Here is a 24,808-nt window from a genome sequence, read left to right on the forward strand (position 1 = left end):
TACATTAAGTACATTTTCTTGGCAATGAGTGGTCAAGGGGAAATTGCTTGAGTTGATTGGATTATTTTGCCGATATAATTGATGCATGAATAAAACAGGTAAAAACTACAAAGGTCAACTTACATGTAGATTTTCTTACAAACAGATGATGCAAACTTACTATAACAATAAATATAGTATAGTGCTGTAAACATATTTATTTTCCTTGTGATTTTCTTAAAATGTTTTCTTCTCTGGGCCTCCCCTGGTGGCGAGCATTTGAGCACTGGGCTGTGAAGCTGCCCGCAGCCTCTGCAGCACCGGTTCGATCCCTGGCCACCGGCAAGAGTCCCACATGGTGCGACAGACCTCTCTTGACGCACCCACTGCTCCCCTCAGCAGTGTATTTCATCTGTCTGCCTGTTCTGTTCCCTGCTCTGGCTCTGGTGAATTCTCTCACCCTCCCACACTTCTGACTGTACCCAGTGCTTGTATGTATAGATAAATGAATAAATCTTAAAAAAAAAACTTCTTCTCTCTAGCTTACATTATTGTATCAATGTGGGATATAATACAAAAAGAATACAAAATACATGCAATCGACTGCTCTGGTCAACACAGGTTATTGGTAGTTAAATTTTGACTCAGTCAAAAGTAATACAGTGTATTTTCATGTTTGTGGGGGGCATCAGCACCCTTAAACCCTCATATTGCTCTTACTTAAAACTTAAGGAATATCATCAAACCAAGGAATAAACCTAGCAATACACCATGACTTACTATAGGCAAGCTCCTAGAATGCAGTTTTCATGCCAGTGATTTTATCTCCTATCTTCATGGGCTAATCTTTAAATCATAGGAATTCTAGGAAGAACACTGTTTTATTCATCACGATATGCATGTAGCGGATACCATATAGCACCATGGCTGGCACGAGTGTATACTAAAATCACTACCCTCTAGAATGGTGAGGTGGCCCTTCCCTTTAAGGAAAAGAACAAACATATTCTTGTTTTAAATAGAATGTTGTTAATGGTGCTAAAGAAAACAGAGTTAACAGATTTACTGTAAAGGTTTACTCTTGGTGTCTACTGTGAAAAAATGCTTGCAAATCCTTGCTTTAGAGTTGAAAAGGTCCAACAGAGTACCGAACTTTTATAAAATTGTGAAGCAGTGTTGCATTTATCACCAATGCCATTTTCATTTCTGCATCATCCCTTTCTAAATCCCCTATCCCTCCTCCTTACTCTTTCTAATACATGAGGTTAACTTCCAAAAGGCTGTCAGTATTAGCATTTTTTCTAAAAAAAATTAACCTGATGTTCATGTTTCTTCAGCTCCAGTTAGAGATACTTCAGAGAGCAAAAGTGTTGAGTTTAAGTTGGGCCCAAACCTTCCTCTATAGTAGTAGTTTGAATGGGAACGAAGGCCAGCAGGTAGAAGGCTCTTACAGTTGCATAATGGAGAAATGCTTTTGGGTGTTCTTCAACCCCAACTAAATTATTTTCTATCAATATACTTCCTCACAGAGAATCCACAAAAAAACTGATGAGGTATATCTAACTAATTTAATACCTCATTTTAAAATGTCTCTTTCAGCCTTATGTGTGGTCTTAATTCTAAAGATGGTAAGGTCACGGGAATGTCATATACAGTGGCAAGATTAATGAAGAGAAATTTTAAATGAGAGGATGTTTCTAGAACTTCCACTACACAAAGCAAGAACCATGAAAATGCCTGGTTCTTGTGATCATAGAGTCTAATTGTTTCTCCTACCAAAGACAAGATTCTTCTGATTTGGTTGAAGTAAAGATTAAATGATCCAAGATACAGTTGGGTAGCACAGAAAATATAATAAGCAAGATACTCTAAAAAGTAATTATGCTTCATTAAAGCCAATAAACATGTTTAATGTCTTCCTGAGTTTCAAGTAAAAACAAAACATGATGGTAAATTTTGGAAGGATTTTTACGATTTTATACCTGAACCAACTTGAAGAATTGGAAACCAGATCCGTGAGCCTTTGCCAAGTGAAAATGTTGAATCTGAGAGTCTCATAACATCAAGCTTTAGTGAAAAGTGCACTAGAAAACAAAAATCACCTAACAATAAAGGGGGATATAAAACTTGTCCACTTCCAATGTGGCTCTGAATTGGAAAATAAGTAACAATAATAATATAATGATAAGAAATTAATTTTAATATTTCTACTGAGAGTTCAATATGAAGTCCCAGGCTGGGTACCCATTTAGGCCTGGAACTCAAATTTATACCCCCTCTATTCAGAAAAAAATCCAAAATGTGAAAATAAAATAACCTTAAACTGGTAGCACTTCCTGGCATCTGGCAAAAGGAAATAAAAATCCTGCCTAAAGGAAATTTTCCCAATTTTTCAACATGAGTGGGCTTTCTCTCTCTCTCTCTCTCTTTTTCTCTCTCTCTCTCCCCCTATTTCCCTCCCTCTCTTTCTCTCTCACACACACACACATCTGCACACACACACACACACACACACGCAGATCATAATAGAATAAACTACCATAAGAGAGTGTTAAAAACACAAAGCAACATTTTTAGACCCCTAAAAACTTCAGATAATTGAGCCTTTGAGAGACAAAATATTCAATAGCTATTAATGGAATATTTATAAACATGCAAAGGTGGAATAAATGTGAGAAAACAACAGGCTAAATTAACAACCATTGCTGAAAACCAACAAAATTTTACTTTTAGAAATAACACACATAATCTATGAAAAAAGACTCAGAGTGGGTTTAATGAGATAATAAAGAGTGACCTAGTAAATATGAAAAACAAAACAAATAATTGCCCAGAAAACAATATAGTGAGACAAAGATAAAACTTACTATAAAACGATAGGAGGAGAGATGAGAATAGATTTAGAATTTTATAATTTGTCTAAAATAATCGAATACAGAATAATGAAGAAATGCTATTTAATATTCCAAGACTTTTTGAACACTATGAACACTATGCATATGAATAGATACAGGAAACATAAAAAAATCAAAAATGATACTTAAAAGGGAATCTACAACAACATACATAGTAGCAAAACACCAGAAAATATGAGGAAGTCCACCACCTCAGGAATATATACCTTAAACACATAACCAGATATCAACTAAATATCTCATGCATCTTGCATCTGTTTCTCAAAGATGATGCTTGATTATTCATTCATCTGCATTTTTTGACAGTTGCTAACCAAAAGACTATGATGTTTGCAGAACTGGGAGGGGGAGGATGTTGAAACTGTAAAAACAGCCACAACAGAGTACATAGCCACATAATTATGGATCACACAACAAGCAGGGTGAGTGTCACACACATCTTCAGTACTCCAGTGAATTCCATTAAGACCCATGCTGCCTCCAGAAGGTAGGTTCTAAAAACAGATAATGAAACACAGTGATTTTTGCAGGAAGGAAGTGGGAGACTGAGGCCCCTACACTTGTGCCTAGTAGAACCAGAGAAGTCTATCTTCAGAGTTAAGCTGCTGCCACTACTGAATACAAACTCAGTGCTACCACTCAAGGCAGATGTGCACACAGTCATGGCGATGTGGGCAGCATATAAAGCAAGGGGCATGGCTTTGAGGACATACAATTTTCCAGGACTTCAGAGTGCTCCCCCTTGGAGTAGAGAAAGACCTACACTACAGTCAAGGGTGGGTGTCATTGAAACTCAGCAATTTCACAGAAACAAGCATGACAACCTAACTACTCCCATCCTGTACCTTAAAGGTCCAAAGAAGTCTGTCTTTGTAGCCACTAAACAACTAAAGATATATGTGGCCAGGTCTGGAGGAATGATCTGGGTCACAGACTGTGTGTTCAGATTGAGAATAGTTTGGGACACAGGAGAGAGGTGAATATAGTTAGGGATTTTACATCAAAGCCAGTTCTCTCCCTTAAGATGGCAAATGAGGGAAAATTCCCCAAATTGTTTACTTTGCCCCCTGTGAACATGCAGGCCCTGAACAATCAAAACTAAACTCTAAAACTAGAGCCACAGTGCCACCTACTGAAAAAATAGCAAATTTCAAAATAAGTAAAATCCTGTTGCAAAGTGAATGAAAAAGGTAAGTCTTCAGATATTGATTTACTGAAATGGGAAGTCTATTGGAAAGAATTTAAAATAACTATTATGATGAAAATCAACAACATACATCAAATGCAATCTGACACAGAACAAAGCAAAGAAGAAACAAAAATTCGAGCATGACAAAAGGTAAAGAGAGAGCATATATAACAGACAGACTGCTAAAGAAACAATAGCTGCTAACTTCCCAAACCTCATGAAAGAAATAAACATACAAGTCCAGGAGGATGATAGAACCCCCAATTTCTAAATACAAAAGACAACCATCAAGACAAATAATCATTAAGTTATCAATGTCAGTGATAAAGAAAAATATTAAATTCCTCTAGGGTTGGGGGTGGCCAGTAAAAAAAACATAAAAGACATCCAGATGGGCTATTATCAGATATTTTAGCAAAAACTCTACAGGCTAGGAGAGCGTAGAATGACACATTCTCAATTATAAAAAATAAGACCACCAGCTCAGAATATTCTACCCTGCTAAACTATCATTCAAATATGACGGATAAAGTTTTCCCTGAAAAACAAGTCAATAAAATTTGCCACCACCAACCTGCCCTATAATAAATATTATTCATTATATTATTTTACATGGAAACAAACAAAAAGCACAAAACCTTGAGAAAAGTGTAAACTAATAATTCAGAATCACAACCATTATCGAGGATAAAATGGGACAATTGCAAAACACTAAATAGGGGTTAAAAAAAAGGACAGAAACAATGAAGTTAATTAATATAAGCACAAGTTTAGATAAAGAAAGATAATATAACCCACATAGTAACCACAAAACAAAAATATGGAATAGAAGTACTTAGAAAATAAAATGAAAAAGACTGAAACAATCACCATGGGAAATCATGCAAAAATAAACCCATACAGATAAGAAAGGTATATGAAGAAAGAAAAATCAGAAATATAAAACAAACCAAACACAAGAGATAGACTGGCAATAATTAAGCCCTACATAGCAATAATCAATAATCACCCTAAATATAAACTTTCTAAACTCATAGATCAAAAGATATAGAGGGTGAAAATGGATAAAAAATAAGGATTCATTTATATTATTCAGACAAGAGACCCAGATCTATAAACAAACATAGACTCATAGTAAAAGACTGGAATAAGGAATGTGAAGTCAATAACAGAGAAAAGACAGAAATGGCTACTCTCATCTGATAAAATAGTTTTTCGGACAAAAATAGTAATGAGAGACAAAAGTGGATACAATGTAGTGATCAAAGGAACAACTAACCAAGAAAAAATAACTTATTAATCGATATGTATCCAACACAGACGCAGTTAAATATATAAAGCAGTTAATAAGATACCTAATAATGGAAGACATTGATAACAACACAATAATAGTAGAGGATCTCAATCCACTACTTACATCAATGGATAGATCATCCAAAAAGAAAAAAAAAAGGAAATAATGGCTTTAAATGAATAAATTGATCAGATTGGCTTTATAGGCATTTACAGAAATTTTCATTCAAAAGGATATGAGCATTCTTTTCAAATATACAAAAAACTTCTCAAGGTAGATCATATTTTGGGACAAATAACGAGTCTCAATAAATATATGAATGTTCAAATCATATCAAGTATTTTCTGACTGTGATGCTATGAAGCAATATAGCAACCACAAAAAGAAAACTGGAATGATTTCAAACATGTGGAGACACACCACATAACAATTTGTATTCTAAAAACTACATGACATAATGAAAGTCACAAAGAAATTGAGAGATATTCCAAGTTCATAGGTTGGAAGAATAAGTATTGTTAAAATGGCTAAATTACCTAATGAAATTTACAGATTCAATGTGATCCATTCAAAATCTCAATGGTATTTTTTTTTCAAGGAAATAGAACAAACAATTCTAAAATGTATATGGAACCACAAAAGAATATAATAGCCAATGTGATGCTGAGAAAAATGAAAAATAAATGTTTCTTGCTCTATCTTCAAACTATACAATAAAATGATAATAATCAAGAGTATTATAATATTGAAACAAAAACAGACATACATACCAATGTAATAAAATTGAAAGCCCAGAAATAAACCTTTACATATATGAACAGTTAATATACAACAAAGGAGGCAAGTTGATACAAAGGAGAAAAGAAATGGATGGTGCTGGGAAACTTTCACAGCTACATAGGGAAAAGAAGGAACTAGATTATTATTTAACACCACATGAAAGTCAATTTAAAATGGATTAAAGACTTAGGAATAAGCCCTGAAAGTGGTAAATACATAGAAGAAAATATACATCATACACTTATGGACACTGACCATAGAGATGTATTTCACACAACTCCAACAGCAAAGGAAACAAAAACAAAAATAAGTAAAACTCAAAATCTTTTTTTTTTTTTATGTTGAAAGAAACCACAACAAAAACAAAAAGGCAACCAACTGACTGGGAGAAAATATTTGCTTATCACACATCTAATAAGATCTTAATATCAAAAAAATACAAAGAAATCATACATCTCAACAACAAAAAGGAGTCAACTCAATCAAAATATGGCCAGAAGATCTGAATAGGCATTTCCCCAAAGAAGACAAACAGATGGTCAACAGGAACATGAAAAAATGTTCAACTTCACCTAATATTTGGGAAATGCAAATTAAAACCACAATGTGATATCACCTCACAGACTGAAAACAACAATATATTGACAAAGGTGTGGCACAAAGGGAATCCTCATTATCTGTTGATGTAACTGTAAACTGGTGCAATCTATATGAAAGATGGCATGAGGATTCTTAACAAAACTAAAACCGGAAGTACTTTATGACATAGCGATACCATTTCTAGTTATTAATCTGAAGAATGTGAAAACATAATTTCTAAAAAGATGCATACTCCACTATCATAGCAGCATTTTTCACAATACCCAAATATATGGAAACAACCTAAGTGCCCAACAATAGGCATAAATGGATAAAGAAGTCGAGGTATATATAATTGATGAAATACCATTTGGCTATTAAGAAGATGACATCTTACCCTTTGCAACAACATGAATGGAACATGAGGTAATTATGCTGTGCAAAACAAGTCAGAAAATGAAACAGTTATCAGATGGATTCTGTTAGATGTGAAATATTAACAACCAAAATAAATGAACTAACAAATCATGAGAAAAATAACTCAGATTCTGAAAAAAGGTGGTGGTTACAAAAGAAGGAGGGGAAGGGATAGAGGATAGGTTGGGGGAGGTCAATTTGACAGTGGGAATGGCATTAGAACTTTGTTGATGGGTGAGGTGAACTTCAGTTACATATAGAGTCATGAAGCTGCCCCCTCAAATTTATATAGTATCAATGGTAAATCATTAAATTTAATTAAAAAAATAATACTAACTTGCCAAACACTAATAAAAGAGCTTAGTACTGGGGGTGGAGATGATCAAACTCCTTCAAAGACAGGACAGATTGAAAGCCAAATTCTCAACAGCAATAGTGGAAGACAGAAGAGTACAATTTTGTACTGGTGAGTGTTAAAACTGACTCACTAGCAAAGGGGAGCTCTGACTTGTAGCATGGCTGATTCCCATGGTATAAAACCTCCCAGGAAGGCCAGCTTCCAATACCATTATGACATCACTGAATCTAGAATTGGACAGAGATGTGTACAATAGGTTCTTCTGAGCCAGTGTGAACTGACCCTGTTACACACCGGAATAATTCTTTCAAAAGCTGAGGGAGGATATCTTTCAATATTGAATTGTGTGTCTAGCAAAATTACCTTCCAAGAGCAAAAAATGAAATGAAGAGGTTTTCAGACAATGGGCTCCTTACAAGAGGAAATTCAAAACACTTAAGAAAGGACACCAAGTCTGATAGAGTGCAGAAATTTCTAAAATAAAGAATTATTTAAAGAGGAATTATTAAAGAGGAATAAGCAAATTAGTAACTCCATTGATAAATTAAAAATAGTACTGTTTACACAAAATAATAATTATTAATAGGAGGAGGATGAAATAGAAAATAAACATAAAATCAATCTAGAAGTCAGTTCCTATTGATTGACTCATTCTACCACTGTTTTGGAAACTAAAATTGGCATTTTCTAGACCCAACTATAAACTAGGTTTCTGGACATAGTTCATGTTCTGGAAATTAGAAATGGCTCACGAATCTGGAAGACTGTAGTGAATCAGGATTGATTTTCCTTCCTTGTCTCCTTTTACTGGCAAACAAAGTCAGGGGAACATGAAAAGTTCTCTGCCACAATTTTTCAGGCATTTTCTCCTGCTCTTTGGGAATTGTCACATGGCACTAGAGCCACAGCTGCCTTTGGACTCTAGCCTGGCCTCAGTAGTAATGGCTTCCCATTAATCAGCTCACAATTGCATGGGGAATCATTATAAAAGTCACAAAGGAGAATTCACTCTGTAAATGCTGCAACAATTTTATAAGCCATTCATTTCTAGTGTTAAATCAATTCATGCTTAAAATGTTCCAGTTATTAATGTTTTTTACACTGTACTGTAAATGAATAAGAAAGAATAACACAATCACAGTAAAGTTGAACAGGTAGAAAATGAGACAGGCACAAACCCAACCATACAAGTAACCCCAAAATGTAAAGGGGTATACATTTGCCAATTTATGCAACATGACCTGATTAGATAAAAAGAAAGATTGGCCCAATACACTCTTCACAAGATCATACCTAGGCTTAGAACAACAACAACAAAAAATATGGAAAAACATAGACTAGGAAAATATTAACTAATGCAAAACTGAATTATCTATATTAATAACACACAAAATAGATTTAAGCATAGGGGATATTAAAGTTAAAAAGGATCACTTTAGCATGAAAACAAATTTAACTCACCAAGAAGACATAAAAATTTTGTTCTTGCATGAAAATAATAACTATACCGTCATGATAAATAAAATTAAAATTCATAGAACTTTCAATAGAAAAAAATAAAGTCCACTATTATAGTAGGAGATTTCAATCTTCTTTCAATGGGTGATAAATTAGTAAAGAGATTAAGTATTTGAGTAAATCAATAATTGGGTTGTTCAAATGTTAAATTTTTTAAGCAAAAATTAACTTTAAGATTTCAATTGAAGTAAATATTTCAAATTAATCATCAGAAAATAAAATGTAATCATTTTCCATAATTTCATTGTTAATTTACCTTATTCCAGCTTCTATAAGGTGGTTATACTAGCTAGTTCCCAACCCTGTCACATACATGTGGGTATCTTATAGACCAGAAATCTTGGCCCTAGCTCTTGCATATGATAGGAGCAAGAGGCTCCCAACTGAAGCATTAAACACCCAGACAAAAATTATTCACTTTTTTTTTATTTTAATAAATCTCACTGGGAAGGCATGGGATAAAACCACGAACCTGTGACTTTGCCTAAGGTAAGTGATCTTACAGCTTTGAACTCGACTTCTGGGGAGAAGTTATAACTGAGTCGGAGTTGCTGGTCCACCTGCAGGAAAACAGAAAAGAAAGGTGCATCAGCAGAGGTCAGCACGTAGTGGGCATAAAACACTCCCATCTGGAAATAGCTTGAAAACACAGAAAAGACCCCTCTCTGGGATTTTCTCTCTGGAGAGATGAGAACTGTGTGGCTAATTCTCCCATAATGCACATAAAATACCCCTTTCTTTCTTCCAGGTGAAATAAATGCTTTCATACAAGTCTTCTCCCTGGGAAATCTGTACAGCTTTTGACAAGTATTTATCTCCCCACTGAGATTTTCTCACTAAATTTTTCACTGCAAACAAACAAACAGATGACGCCTTCTTAGGAACTGCTGTGCAGGATTACCTTAAATGAAAGGCAAGCATTCCCATTTCTATCCTCTATCTGCTCCTACCCATCTCCCCTGCCACCTTTGCTCTATAATTATCCTGGGTACATTCAGGAGTGAACCGTGGGATTTTCCTATGTCATATCAACAGCCATGAACCTACCTTTCAGGGTTGAAAGCAAATCACCCATGGGATTCTTCTGGGCTTTATGCCCTTTAGGGAACCCTTCTTACCTCACCCAATGGTATCTCCTGTTCCTTCCTCTCCTCCCCAATCCAAGGCAGGATTCCCCCTCCACCTGATCTTTTTCTCAGTTTAGTCAAAACCTATCAGTTTTCTAAGGTTTCACTCTGAATATTATGATGTTGATATATTGTTCTTGGAAAATATTCTCCTTATCTCATAGTTCCCACAGCAAGCGAAGAGCAAGACCCCTTTATCTGCATGCCGAACACAGGCTTTCGGGGCAGCTGATCTGGGAGTAACAACCAATTCTGCCAACTCCCACTGTCGGGAGTTTCCTTCTGTACCCACTTCTGCTCAGATCCACCCTCCTCCTGGAATCTCTGTATTCCCCGCTGTCAGTGATTTTGATTGTGAGAAAAGTCACTAGCTATGTCTTTAGCATGAGATGAAATACCTTCATACCATTTCATTTATGATTTCAGACATATCATATCTGTTATTTATTAAATACTTGGAATGTACGAGGCACCATGCTAAAGTCCCTTTCATAATGTCTGCCTTCCTAGAGTACTGTGAAAGAGGCATTATTGCCCCCTCTATTACAGATCTGGGAAATGATGTCACAGAAATCTATAACTTGTCCACGGCCGCTCAGTGCAGAGCCCTATTAGCATGTGCCTGCCTACCACGAGATTTGGGGTTTATTTGTGCATAACTCTCTAGATTTTTGAGAAATTTGAGAGTCATTGTGTTTCTCTGAATTTCTACAAAAGTCATTCAATAAATATTTGAATATCTACTACATACCAAACGCTGTTACTAGATCTACTCCCTGCAGGAAGCATTCCTTGAGAATTCCCTGGTTAGATTAACTGATCTTCTGATTAACTGATTAACTGATCTTAGATTAACTGATTTTCTGCTCTCAAAGTTTCTTTTCTTTCTACATCTGAGCACACATTTACAATGAGACATGATAATCTGCTTTCAGCTCGCTCTCTCTCCCTATCCACATGCACACATTAAACCATATTTTCTTTGAAAACACAGCCCATATCTTATCCATATGTGTGTTTGTCAGGCCTAGTATAGCAGCTGACAGAGTAAATCCTAACACAGGTTTGCTGAGTGAATAAGTAAACAACCTCTACTGATTCCCGTTCTATTTGGTGGGCTATGAAGACAGAATCTGTCACACCACCAGCATGTCTCTGGCCACCCTGACGGCCCTCACGCATTTAGGTCCAACATGGAGCTTTTGGATCCATGGTGCTCATCTACAATCTGTTTGATGTTCATAGATTCAGTCATTATCCTGAAGGAGTTTTCTTTCTGCTGTACTTCAAAGTCCTCGTCTACCTCTCCTACTCTCTGGAAATGCTCCTTCTAGCGGGGGGCAAGGGCCCCGCCTCATGCTTTGTTGCCCAGGTTGGAGAGGTGTAGTGCCAGGAGGGCACAGAGCAGGTGGAGGGAAAGGAAAAAAATGTCAGGCTTTTCTGCCCTCTCGCCATCAGGATGGATGATGGATCCTTGCGGTCCTGAATGCATGCCTGATGGCGGGCACCTGGAGTAGGGTGTGGGCATAGGTAGATGGGATTCACCTGGGCTGGGACTGGGCTTTTAAGGGCGGTGTCACAGGGACACCAGCAGCAGCAGAAGCCGAGAGAAAAGCAGACAACGCCGAAGAGCCCAGATAGAGTGGAGAAGACTTGCTGGGGACCGGGAGGCCTGCCAGCCTCCCAGCCCCCAGCACCCCTGCCTGCTGTGTACCTGGTAAACCCCAATAAAAGCCTGCAAAAAGCCACTGAGGACTCTCACTCCTCCTTTACCCGGTGTGCTGGATCATAGAAAACCTGCCCTGTGGCCATTCTTGCCCCTACAGCAGGTTTTCTATGATCGGAGCAGACGGGTAAGGTAGAGTCCTGGAGCCCCCGGTGGCTTTTTCAGGTTTTTATTGGGATTTTACAATGTACAAGGCAGGCAGGGGCGGCAGGGGGCCGGAGGCTGGCAGGTCTTCCAGCCCCCGGGGAATAGTCACACTTCCTGGACTCTCAGGCCTGCTCTCGTGGTCTTGTTCTCTCACTTCTGCTGGCTCCGTTCCACTGGTGTCCCCATGACACCGCCCTTATAGGCCTGGTCTCAGCCCAGGTTTGCCCACCTATGCATGCCTACAGCCCACTCCAGGTGTCCGCCATTAGGCATGCTTGTAGGACCTCAGTGATCTTTTTCAAAGCTAATCGTGGGAGGGCAGAAAAGCCTGATAATCTCTTACCCTCCAAGAGGGAACTAAAGAGAATGGTAATTTCCTGCTGAATGAAATCAGAGGAAGCATTCTTAGAACTCATGAGTCGAATTCCCCTAGCTTGTGTCCCTCAGACTCCGTAAAGTCAAATTTCTAAGAAAATAATTCCCTGAACTCTGACAGGCCTTTGGTCTGATATCACACATTGGAATTGCTGATTGAAGTACAAGAGTCAAGCCTGTCCTATTGTTCTTCCCCATGGGAGCCACCTGATCCTTAGCTAATTAAGCAGATGACTTAAGAAGGAGAGAAGGACTGAAAACTAAATGGGCTTTTAAGGAAATGAGTACGGGTAAAGTTTTAGAGAGGAAGGGTCGATGCTCAGAGAGACAGGAGGCTATTGGTGGGCCTGAATCTCTGTGGGTGGGGGTATCCCCACACTGACATGGAGTGAGGGACCCACGATGCTCTGGTTCAAAAGCTGGGACACCAGTCTGAAAATGTTAACAAATGCATAAAGCAAAAATAAAGTGATAGGTCGGTACCACAGATACTTATTGTTAGAACTTTAATGGTTATGATTTGGCTCAGCTAACATTGAAGTATTCAGTGATAAATACATTGTCTTGTTAGACTTTTCTTTTTTATAATTAATATTTTATTTTTAATTACAATTGACGAGATGGCAAGGGGTGAAGCACTACAGTCCATTAAACCTTGAGTGTGTCTGCAGGGCATCCTCTGGGCAAGAGAAGCTTTAAGGATGACAGAATTTAGGATTCCCAGTGGTCTTGTCAAGTCACTATTACAGAAAAGGGAGGAAAATGGAACAAAGGTTTTTTGTGCCAGGCTTCTTGCTTGGTTCTTCAGCTGTATTCTTTATTTTTTTTTTTTAAGATTTATTTATTTATGCATACAAGAACTGGGGTACAGGCCAGAGATGCAGGGAGAGAGAGGACTCACCAGAGACAGAGTGGGGAACAGAACAGGCAGACTGACTGAAATACACAGCTGAGGGGAGCAGTGGGCAGCAGGAGAGGTCTGCGCGCCATGTGGGTATCTCCGTGGCCAGCTGGGGATCGAACTGTGCTGCAGAGGTTGCGGACAGCTTCATAGCCACTAGGGAGGCCAAACAGCTATGTTCTTTAATAAATAATCTTTAAAATAAATGGCTGAACTCAGTTGCATTTGCACCCCTACACACACACACACATACACACACACACACTTTTTATAGATCAGAAGAATAAAGTTCAGAGAGCTGAGTAACTAATCTAAGATCACACAGCATAAGTGATGGCGTCAGGTGATTCCCACACAAGTGTCTCACTCTAGGGATGCTACTGTAGACTTCAGGATCTTCATTTCTCAAAGGAAGTAATTAACTACTTGGTTTCAAATATGTGTCCTTATTTGCACTTGCTCTGCTGGAATTTTTATCAACCGGCTGTTAAAGTCATCAATACATTTTTTAATCAGGGCACTGAAGTTTACCCCTACCATCAGTATATTTTGGAAACACCTGTGCCTTTAAAAATACTAGTTGAATTATGACTTTGAAATCAACACCTGGAGTTTTTGCTCCTGGCTGCAGGCCCAGTTCTTTAGGCTCCCTTCCTAGGATCACAAAGTACAGACAGAAGGAACAGCAGCTCAAGGCATGTGGTTTTTGGGGGGATCTGCTGGTTCTGGAGGCTTGCCTTTCCTCTTTAGCAGTTTCTGAGTAACACCTACTGATACACAGAGCCTAGAGGTGGAACTGGGGATGTAAGAGAAGTCTATTCTGTTTTCACTGCACAGCTTGCTCTAAGCAGGCAGGAAGGAGCCAAGATCTAGATAGGGTCATAGGGTTGGAGTGTCAGGGAGGCAAGTATGTTATGGTTCTAAGTCACTGGACTGATTCAAAATTGAAAAATAATAACAGGACCTCCCTGGCAGCATAGGTGGTTGAGCGCCGCACTGTGAAGCTGTCCGCAGCCTCTGCAGCACGGGTTTAATCCCGGCCGTCCGGCAAGGGTCCCACATGGCGCAGAAGACCTCTCCTGTCTCTCCTGCTGCTCCCCTCAGCAGTGTATTTCGTCAGTCTGCCTGTTCTGTCCCTCACTCTGTCTCTGGTGAACCTTCTCACCTTCCCGCACATCTGGCCTGTACCCCGGTTCTTGTATAAAAAGAAATAATAAAGAAAAATATGTCTCTGGAACCAGTTCTTGCTTCTCCTTCACTTCTTTGGAAATAGGATCCACTTAACTAACATGCTTGTCATTAACTATTAACAAAATTGGTGGAAGTATTTTAGATGGAAAAGAGAAAGAATGCTTTATTGTTCTCCGCCAGCCTGTCAGAGCATTCAAGATGTGAGAGAGAGGACAGGAAACATAAAGAAGGAAGAAAAAGGAGTCATGTATACAACAGAATATGCTTGGGGTCTCTCTGTGACCTCAGTCAACATTTTCAAACAAATCATTATTCTCCTTCCTTCCAGCCTCTGATGCATCCTCAACTCAAATTTGTTACAAAGGCTTTCCCCCTTATTTCAAGAGAAGATACTAGAGACAGTTTCGTTTGTGCCATATATTTGCAGCTTTTCCTAAACTTCACCAAATCACCAAAATTTAATCTTTGCTTCTTCCTTAAACCATACCCAAAAGGGCACCCAATGTCAGGGTGCCAATGTTTCAAGGGCTGTGGAAATAGCCAGAAGGCCAGAGTGCACAAGTGGAATTACAGAGGGAAGAATAATAGATCAGAGAAGGAGCAGAGGGAAGGGTCAGGGGTGCCAGGTCATGGGAATCCTCTTCTTGACTGCAAGGGATTTTACCTTTCGTCTGAGAAGGGAACCCGTTGAGGGGATTTGGACAGGGCAGTGCAGTGAGCTGACTAATCTTTTTACAGGGTTACTCTGGCAATTATGCTGAGACTGGGCTGCAGGGGAGAAAATGAAGAAGCAGCTGTCTGTCAACAAACAGGCAAGGAGAGGAGGAAGGTGGCTTGGTGCAGGTAGAAACTATTGACCAAAAGGTTGTTGCTGGTGAGAGAGAGAGGTATCAGAAATGACACTAAGGCTTAGGATTGAGCAGCTGCAAAAATGGAGCTACCATGAACTGAAATATAGGTTACAGGAGTGAGGTTGGGAGAAGATTCTGTTACTCAATTTAAATAAGTTACAGGGCCTCCCTGGTGGCCCCAGGGTGTTCAGTGATAAATAACATTATCACTTATTCTCAGCGCTATCACTGCTACAGCTGGAGTTTGACCTCCAGCCACTTTGCTGACCCACATGGCGCGGCAGACCTGTCCTGTCTCACCCGCTGCTCCCCTCAGCAGTGTATTTCAGTCAGTCTGCCTGTTCTGCTCCCCGCTCTGTCTCTGGTGAATCCTCTCACCCCCCACATCTCCTTACACCCCAGTTATATGCAAAAATTAAAAAAAAAATAGATATCTTACATTGAAGATGTCTAATAGATATTGGAATAGATATGCCAAAGTAGGTAGTTGGATACATGGAGCTGCAATTCATGGGAAGGATGAGAGGTAGACACACTTTTAGGACTGATTCATCACATTTACTCTTAACTTCTTCCAGGTATTAAGCACTGACGCCCAGACGAGACCAGAGCCCTCCTCCATGCCCGAAAGCCCCTGTGCACATCTCCAACTTTGCCCTCGTCAGTGCCTGTGATTCTCTCATTGAGTGTGTTTTCCTCACTATACTCTAGTTCTGGGGTCATCAAACCTAAGTGGACATCAGAGTCACCTGCTCCCCCCCATTTTCTGCAAGAAAGTTACTTATTAAGTTGATCTGATGTGGGGCCTGAGATTTGCATTTCCAGCAAGTCACAAGTTAGGGTTCTATGGAGGGAGGAACACACTCTGAGAACTATTCTTTCAAGGTGGGGTCAAAAGTGCTTTATACCTATTTCAGCAGAACTTGACACCACACTTGGGTTGGGGTAGAACTTCAGAAAAGTTTTAGCAGTAAGCCAAGGCACATTTGTCTGCAGAAGAAGAGAAACAGGTACCTGAATGGTAAGCTCTCTTCCCTCTCGGTTAATTTTTAAGTGGTACATCCTTCTGTTTGCAAAGTTCTCTCCATCAATGGTGAATACACGAGTTTCTTCCTTGCTCAGGTGATATCGAACTTGTAAGCTTCCTTGAAATAAAAAATGTTAGAAATTAGAATTAAAAATGGGACCCATAGGGCCTCCCCGGTGGCGCAGCAGTTGAGCGCTGGGTTGCGAAGCTGCCCGCAGCCTCTGCAGTGCCAGTTCGATCCCCAGCTTCTCCCGGGCCAACGGAGGAGGGTCCCACATGGCACGCAGACCTCTCCTGCCGCCCACTGCTCCCCTCAGCAGTGTACTTCGGTCCTTCTGCCTGTTCTCCTTCCCGCTCTGGCTCTGGTGAATTCTCTCACCCTCCCGTGCTTCTGACTGTACCCAGTGCTTGTATAAATAAATAAATAAATCTTAAAAAAAATGGGACCCATAAAGTGTAAAATCATGATCATATTGTCTTTATAGTTAGTCATTATTATTTTCTAAATACCGATGTCTCAAGTTTTCCATCATTCACATTTTTAAAAGATATAAGATGTTGTTACTATAGCATCTTACCCTGTCAAGAAAATACTGCAATACGTATGTGTGTGTTCATATGATCAGAAACCAAAATACTAATCTGAAAAATTAAAACAACCAAACTTCCATGAAATTGGATTGTGGAAACATTAAAAAGATTGAAATAAGCTCTTTTCCAGTATCTGTTCGATAACTAACACTCTCTATAGTTCCATTTTTTTCCCTAATCCCCTTCATGGAATTGTGGAATATGCAATGTGAAATAAGATCAAAAAACAATTCCTGACACACTGGGAGAAAGTAGTTTGGATCTATGAAGCTGTTGCCCTGCAGTGTCAATCAACAGCAGAGGCTGTATACAGTTAATCCTGTCTTTCTGGTTCATTCTTTGCTTTTGGTGCTGACCATCACTGATTTACCTAAATAATTAAATGAAATATTTTGTTTATTTTTTTATGTTCATTGGGACACTGTTTACAATAACCAAGTTAGGAAAACAACCCAAATGCCCTAGGAAAGTTGAGTGGATTAGGAATACTGTGAATTCCCCTGTCTCCTTTGTTCTTGGGATTTTACTTGGTGCCCAGAGTTGGTGCTGATCAAGCTAAAATATAGAGTCAGGTAGGGGGCCTCTCACCAGGACAAAAGTCTTGGTATGAGGATATCAGCTGAAAACAGCAGGCAGACATGAGGGCCAGATTAGCATATCCAGTTAGACCACCTTGACAGGAAGTTAAGTGTAAAGGGACTAGAGATAGGACTTCTGATGAGCAGCAACAATGGAGCTATCCAGACAACAGCCCCTATTCATTGACCTCTAGCTTGTGGCAGACATTTATGCATCCCCAATACACATCCCCAACATTCCCCTTCCTCCACATATTTAGCCACCTTCCCTGAATCTGATACTTCATAAATGTGGGACTGAGGGGGGAGGGAAGGGAGGTGCTGCATCTCCATAGGCGTGAGCCCCTCTAGGCCTCTCTCTCTCACTACTTGGACTTTGAGTTGTCTTACCTCCATCCTGAGCTATTCCCAAAGCTGCCGCCCCACTAGGTGACAGAATACTACTCAAGTTACTAAAAATGAAAAATAAAAATCTTGCCATTTGCAGAAACATGGATGGAATTGGAGGGTATTTTGCCAAGGGAAATGAGTCAGAAGGAGAAAAGAAAATATCAGATAGTTTCACTCACATGTAAAATATAGAGAAACAAAATAAATGGTCAGACGAAATCAAACCATCAATAAACCATAGAAATCTGATTGTAAAATAGAGGCTACCAGAGTGGGGAGAAGAGGATGGAAACTGAAATATGGAGGGGCCCAGTCGACTATGTTGGAAGACTATCGGTGCCTTGGTGGTGGGTGTGGTGTGTTAATACACATCTCAAGAAGTGTGAACCTATACTTCTGAATCATATACAGTGTTGTAAACCAATCTTCCCACTGCCATAAAATGATACATTCACTTTAAAATTGATAGCACATCCCTAGCAGTAACATATTTGGACTGATAGGTATTGGGTAGGTGTGGTGACATGTACAGACACAGAGGCCAAGTGGACCCTGACTTGTCTGTGGTGGGAAAAGTCCCATCTTGTGCACTGGTGGATTGTTGGCCACCTGCTGTTCCAGGTTCATCTTAATTCCAAGAATCTGGTTGTTTTAAGAGTAAATTCAACACAATAATACCAACATGTGGTAGTTATATATAAAGCATGATATCACATGCCACATTACTTTAGGATATTTAGAGTCTTTCATATCACACAGTTTGGGTAATTTATATACTTATATGTATTCCTACATCTTGCCCATTTAGAAAGCATTGCCATTTCACACATCCTTTGTAAGACCTGCCTCATAACCATCCATCCTAGATGTCAGTAAATTTCTCAGGGACCCTGTATGTTAAAATATTCTAAAGCTTTCACCACATCGCATTTATGTCTAAAACACCTCACCAGTTCTTCGAGAGCCATACAAATATTTATCTCACCTTCTTAGGGATTTTGATCTAATCAATGCCTCCCAGAGTACCCCAACATGATCGTCTGAAACCTCTCACTAACTCATTTCACATAACATATAGGAAGAAAAACTCAATGTAAAATAAACTTGCCACCAGTAAGGACTGACTTCCAGTCTTCAGTGAGATGCTGAGGTGAGATGGAGAAAGATGGAGTCAAAGGCAGAGGCTCAGTAATAACTATGCCCCAGCCTCTCTTCTGCAGCTTGGTTAGAGAGCTAAGAGTCAGTTCTCGCCTTCCAGTGTACAATCTAGGGAGTCAGTAGACCACCAACAGCTTCTGGGAAAGCCACTGTCATGTGCACTAGTCTCTACAGAGCCAAGAGACCCAGAACTGCTCTCTGCCCTCCGGTCTTCTCCTAGCTTCTCTGGGTGCTTCATCTCAATGCTTCCAATTCCTTCTAGAGATTCCTACTCCTGCCCTCCCCTCATTAACCCTTTAACATAATAGTAAATACCACAAGTCTGTAGTCCCATAGATGTGAACTGACTATGAGAATGTGCTGTGTATAAATGTGTTAAACCAAAGCCTGAACTGTCCTGGCCAGGAGTTTACTACAACTTATCTAAGACTACATTGTATTTTCTTCTACTGGTCCTTATTTTTCTGGTCATATTACTAATGTTGCTACATTATAAAGAGAACAGTCTTTCTTTATGTATGTGTATGTAGACTGGGATAAGATGTTTAAGTGTGAACTTTAGAAATGAATTTAGTTGGAGTCCTGGTTGGATCATTTTCCAAATATTCTTCTGGGACTAGGAAATCTACAATGACATGACCTTCAGTCAGCAACAAGTACCCAGTGAAGTTTTAACAGATACTATTAATGCTGGAAGAACTCTAGATGTATACATTCTCTTTTTTATGTCTTTAGCTGAAATCCATGCCATTATTGATATAGTTAAACAACAGTTACTTGAAAAAAAGTGGAGGTGGAATTTAGAATTATGAACAAAGCATTTTAACACACTGATAAGAAATCTATTTAAATCCTATTAAATTTCCCTGTTGCTTTGTGGACAAAGTTATCATCACTTTCCTAATATCACGCTTGAGTTCCTGCTTATGACACCATTTTCTAGAAAACTAATTTTTCCCTTCCTCCATTTTATAGGTGAAGAAACAGAGGTACTGAAAGATGAATAACTTCATCATTTATTTTATGTGATGGAATCAGATTTAGAAACTAAATCTAGCAAGCTCCATAATGCATGGCTTTCTCATGGATCATAACTACCCCAGCCCAGAATTCTCTTTCACTCCAACTTTTCTCATTGTTTATTCCTATCCATCCTCTATAATCCTGTGGAAGTTTTCTTCTTCTGGGATGTTTCTGGGCTTTTTCCAGAGTGCCCTCTCCTGCTTCTATATACTCAGTGCTGGCCTCTATTCTAACATGTCCTGGTTGTGCTATTCACGTGCTTGTCTCTTATACACATCTGTAAACTCCTTGGCTATTCACCTTAGATTTTCAGTGCCTGGCCCATGGCAAATACTCAGAAATCTGAAAGGGAGAAAGACAATTCCAAAAAAATTCAGCGGGTCTTAGAGAATTTTCTCATCTCAAACAATAAATTCTCTGAAGAAGTCCCCATACAAGTGATAAATATTCTCATTAAGTCCAGGCACCAACTAGTTGTTCTTAGACACTGCCTCACCCTGGTGTTTGTGCCTGTGGAGTTGGGACAAAATTTATCTAGAAAGTCCCTAGATTGCATGTCAAAGAAACTGGATAATTCCTTCAGATCCCATCAGGAATTGAATGGTGATTTCACTGATTTTCCCCCTTTGCACCTACATCTGAGGTCATGATGTCTCAGGATTCATTCAGGTTCAGACGCCCACCAACTGCCTTGAGCCTTTTGCCTTTTGTTAATATATAAAGTTCGATCTCTTTCTCCTTGATTCTGGATTAGACTTTGTCCTGTGTTTTTCAAATTATTTTTAAATTAGAACACTTTATTTACGTGACATCTATACTGAAAACCAGTACAGGACACAGAAAAATGTGGAGTTACTTGAGTTGAAGTAGGAATGGAAGTCTCTTTCTGGGCTGTGGTGCCACTTCCCTCTCTCTTTGCACCCACCCTCACCCTACAACCTCGGTTGGATGGCAAAATCCCCTGGTCTCTCAGGAGAATAATGGAAAATGCTTGTCTCTTCAAAGAGATAACTCAGCATACCAGATTTTTGCCACATCTTCATTGAACAGATTCTTGTATCTTGTTCTTGTATTGCTCATGTGAACCCCATGGGCCACACCCCATAAAGCAGCCCCTCACTGTGGGTTTGACACCGGGGATGCCATGCTACAAAAGGCCAGAGTACAGATTTGGCGAGCTCAGAACTGGATTCGGTGACTCTTTTAGTTGCTCAATGCTAGACTCTGCACACATTTAGGTAGACACATGCAGCTTCAGAAGCAGAACTTCAGGTTAAAGGGAATCTGCTCACCTGAGATGCTGAAGCATCTTCCTTCCTCCCTTCTGTCTTCCTCTGTCCCTCCCTCTTTTTTCTTTTCTTCCTTTCTATCTTCCTAAATTGTCTCGAGCTCTAGAAGCCAAAAATCTCAAAGCCTACACTTGGTTCTCTCTTGTCTCTTCTTAGTTTTTGATGGACACCGGCAATCCTACATTTTTGGAATGGCAGAAACGCCACTGATGTCCACCTTTGTAGACATGGCATGTTCCCTGTGTGCCGCTTTTGGACACATTTTCAAATCTACTCTAAAAATCAACAGGTGTTCATGGACCTTTTAGAAAGGCATTATAATATTTATACCGAGTGACTATCACCCACTCATGAGGATGGGAAAAATACACACTAGTACTAGTATCTCGGAACTGAAAAATCTAAATAATATGCAGTGTAGTATCTTGAGTTGAGGCTTAGGGTAAAGTCTCACTCGTCAGTTGTTCAAGAATTACTGTTTTAAATTTTCTCACTTTTGCTGTCTTCATATGCTAATCTGACTTCCACATCGTCATCAGTGTATTATAGCACATATTTGTCCATATGACACTGGTACTTTAAATACTCTAAGACTCACTAATTTGACATGATACATTCCAACCTCTTGGCCAACTATTCAAGACCATTTACTTACCTTTACAGCTTTATAACATGCATATTGCTCACATCCTAAAAATCTCTGAATAATCAGTACCCCTCAAATAATATTTTTTTCTCACTGCTGCACATTTTCCCCTCAGCTAGAAACACCCCACTGCTTCTTTATCTGTCTGACAAGCTCATGTGACCCAAGTCTCCAATTGCCAATAAAACTGATATAATCATTCTTTTAACTATATTGCCATTGTGTTCACCTTTGGTCACAATATCAATTTATTATTATTCCTTTTACTGTTGCCTTCAATTTAAGGTCCCTTGGGAAAAATAATTTCTTGTTCAACTTTGTGACTGTGGAGACTAGAACATGAACTACTATCATGCATCCAGAAGACAACTGTTTAAAAAAGAACCACACTGGTGAATGTTATTACTGCTGCACCAACAATATAAACTAACATATATTCAACTTAGTCAAATACTAAAAAGATAGTTATCATGTAATGGCTGCATTTTTAAGGACTTCATAATCTAGTTGAAAGACACAAAATCATGGCCTCCCCAGTGGCACAGGGGTTACGTCTCAGTGCTACCAAGCCATTGCCAGCCACATCAGTATGAGTTAGATCCTTGGCCAGGGAGCTAACTAACCCACATGGTGAAGCAGACCTCTCCTGTCTTGCCTGCTGCTCCCCTCAGCAGTGTATTTCAGTAGATCTGCCTGTTCTGCTCCCCCCTCTGTCTCTGGTGAATCCTCTCACCCCCAGCACCTCTGGCCTAGACCCTAGTTCTTGTATGCATAAATAAAATAAATCTTTTAAAAAAAAAGATACAAAATCAATGTCCATGTTTGCCTACTATTAAAAGTCTACCATCTATTGGTCTTCCTTTGTGTCTCTGAGTCTCTATATCCTTATCACCCTCTTCTTATAAGGACACCAGTGATTGGATTTATGGGCTATAAAATCCAGCATAACTTCATCTTAATGTAAGTAATTATATCTGTTATGTCCCTATTTCCATATAAAGTCATATTTTGAGGTTCTAGGGAGATGTGAATGTTGGGAATCCAACAAATTCTGCTTTTACAAACTTACCCAGAGAAGCAGCTTTCTCATCCAGATTATTTCAATAGCCTCCTAACTACTCTTCCTCCTGACTACTTTCCTTGCAGCCTATTCTCACAAGAATAGCTAGGAATCCTGTTAAGGTAGAAATAAGACCAATTGTTAGGGGGAAAAGGATGTCCTAAAGCTAATTCCATGCAGGCTTTGTGGACTCCACCCTCACCCCAGGCCAAAGCCAAAGACACTGGGAACTCCAAATCTCATCACCACCAAAGAGAAGGTGGCTGGGACCTAAGGGTGGGGTTAAGCAGCCAAGTTGGTATAAACGCAGACACGTGGGCTTTCGGGGGGTCCCCCATTTTGGCTCTGCACCAGCTAGCAGCGTCCGGCCAGCTCTGAGAGTGACTTTGGGTTTTCAGGTCGGCGGATCGGGTAGGACGCATTAAAGACTTTATTTCCCTATTTTCTCCCTGAGTTGTACATTTTCCTTATTTCCTTTTCCCTTGTAAATAAACCTTTTATTAACCTTTTGTGTGTGCCTGTAGTGGAGTATTCATAAGTCCCTTTTAAGCGCGCGGGTGAGGACCCACAGCCAGGAACCGTTCAATATCGGGGCTGTCCTATAACACTATCACTCCTCAAAGTCCTCCACTGGGTGCCTGCCTTCCTACAGGTGGAAGACAGTGTCTCGGTTGTGAGTGTGATTGCCTAAGACCTTCATTACGCTCTCTCCTTGGCACACTGCATTCCCCTTGTCTCCCTGGGATCCAGCCGCCATGCTTTCCTTATCAGTTCTTAAATAAATATACATCTGTTTCAGGGCCTCCCCGGTGGCGCAGCGGTTGAGCGCTGGGTTGCGAAACTGCGCGCGGCCTCTGCGGCGCCGGTTCGATCCCCGGCTGCTCCCCGGCCACCAGAGGAGGGTCCCACATGGCGTGCAGACCTCTCCTGCCGCCCGCTGCTCCCCTCAGCAGTGTACTTCGGTCCTTCTGCCTGCTCTGCTCCCCGCTCTGGTGAATTCTCTCACCCTCCGCGCTTCTGACTGTACCCAGTGCATGTATAAACAAAAACAAACAAACAAACCAGCAAACAAATAAATAAAGCATGCCTCTATAAAAAAAAAAAATATACATCTGTTTCAGGACTTCAAACTTTCATGTTTTCTGTGCTTGGAATGCTCTTCTCTGTATAGACATATGATTTCTTCATCCCTGAACTCCTCCAAGTCTTTGCTCAAATGCCATCAATTTCAAGAACTGTTCTCTGGTGATCATGTTGAAAAATGCAAGATCACCCCCTCTTTCATACACATTCCTGGTTCCTTTACTTTGTTCCTTTTTTCGAGTAGAAATTAATGTCTTATAGTATTATCTTACTGTTAACTTTATTATTTATTGCTTAATTGCTAGAATATATGTTCCATGAGGGCAGAGATTTAATAAAATATCAGAAAATATGACTATGACACCGTACTTAGGAAGATTGTTTCAGATATATAAATCCATTCTGTGTCACTGCATAGGAAATGTTGCTTATTGTAAATTTTGTCAGACACCATTGCAAAAGCTCATTTTGCCAACTGACTACAGTTTGTATAGTACTTATCTCATAGTCGGTCATTTCTTGATTTGTGTATTTTTAAATTTGTTTAGTAATTTTCATCTCCATTTGATTTTAAACTCTACAATTACAGATTTTTACTAGTATCCTTACTGGGATA

General features: G+C 39.5%; 1 protein-coding gene across 2 annotated transcripts in view; it reads right to left on the reverse strand.

Annotated features, from left to right (window-relative positions):
* Positions 1 to 24,808, reverse strand: part of CNTNAP5 (contactin associated protein family member 5) — a gene marked incomplete at its 3' end in the record, with an annotated part of 850,995 nt that overhangs the window by 31,775 nt on the left and 794,412 nt on the right. For both annotated transcript variants that reach the window (XM_084247346.1, XM_084247345.1), the window contains exons 20-21: positions 16,362 to 16,488; positions 9,502 to 9,589 (exon numbers count right to left, since the gene is read on the reverse strand). In XM_084247346.1, coding sequence (XP_084103472.1) covers positions 9,502 to 9,589; positions 16,362 to 16,488 — 215 coding nt within the window. The remainder of the gene's footprint in view (positions 1 to 9,501; positions 9,590 to 16,361; positions 16,489 to 24,808) is intronic.

This window comes from Talpa europaea (genome assembly GCF_964194135.1).
Source record: "Talpa europaea genome assembly, chromosome: 1".
Lineage (NCBI taxonomy): Eukaryota > Metazoa > Chordata > Mammalia > Eulipotyphla > Talpidae > Talpa > Talpa europaea.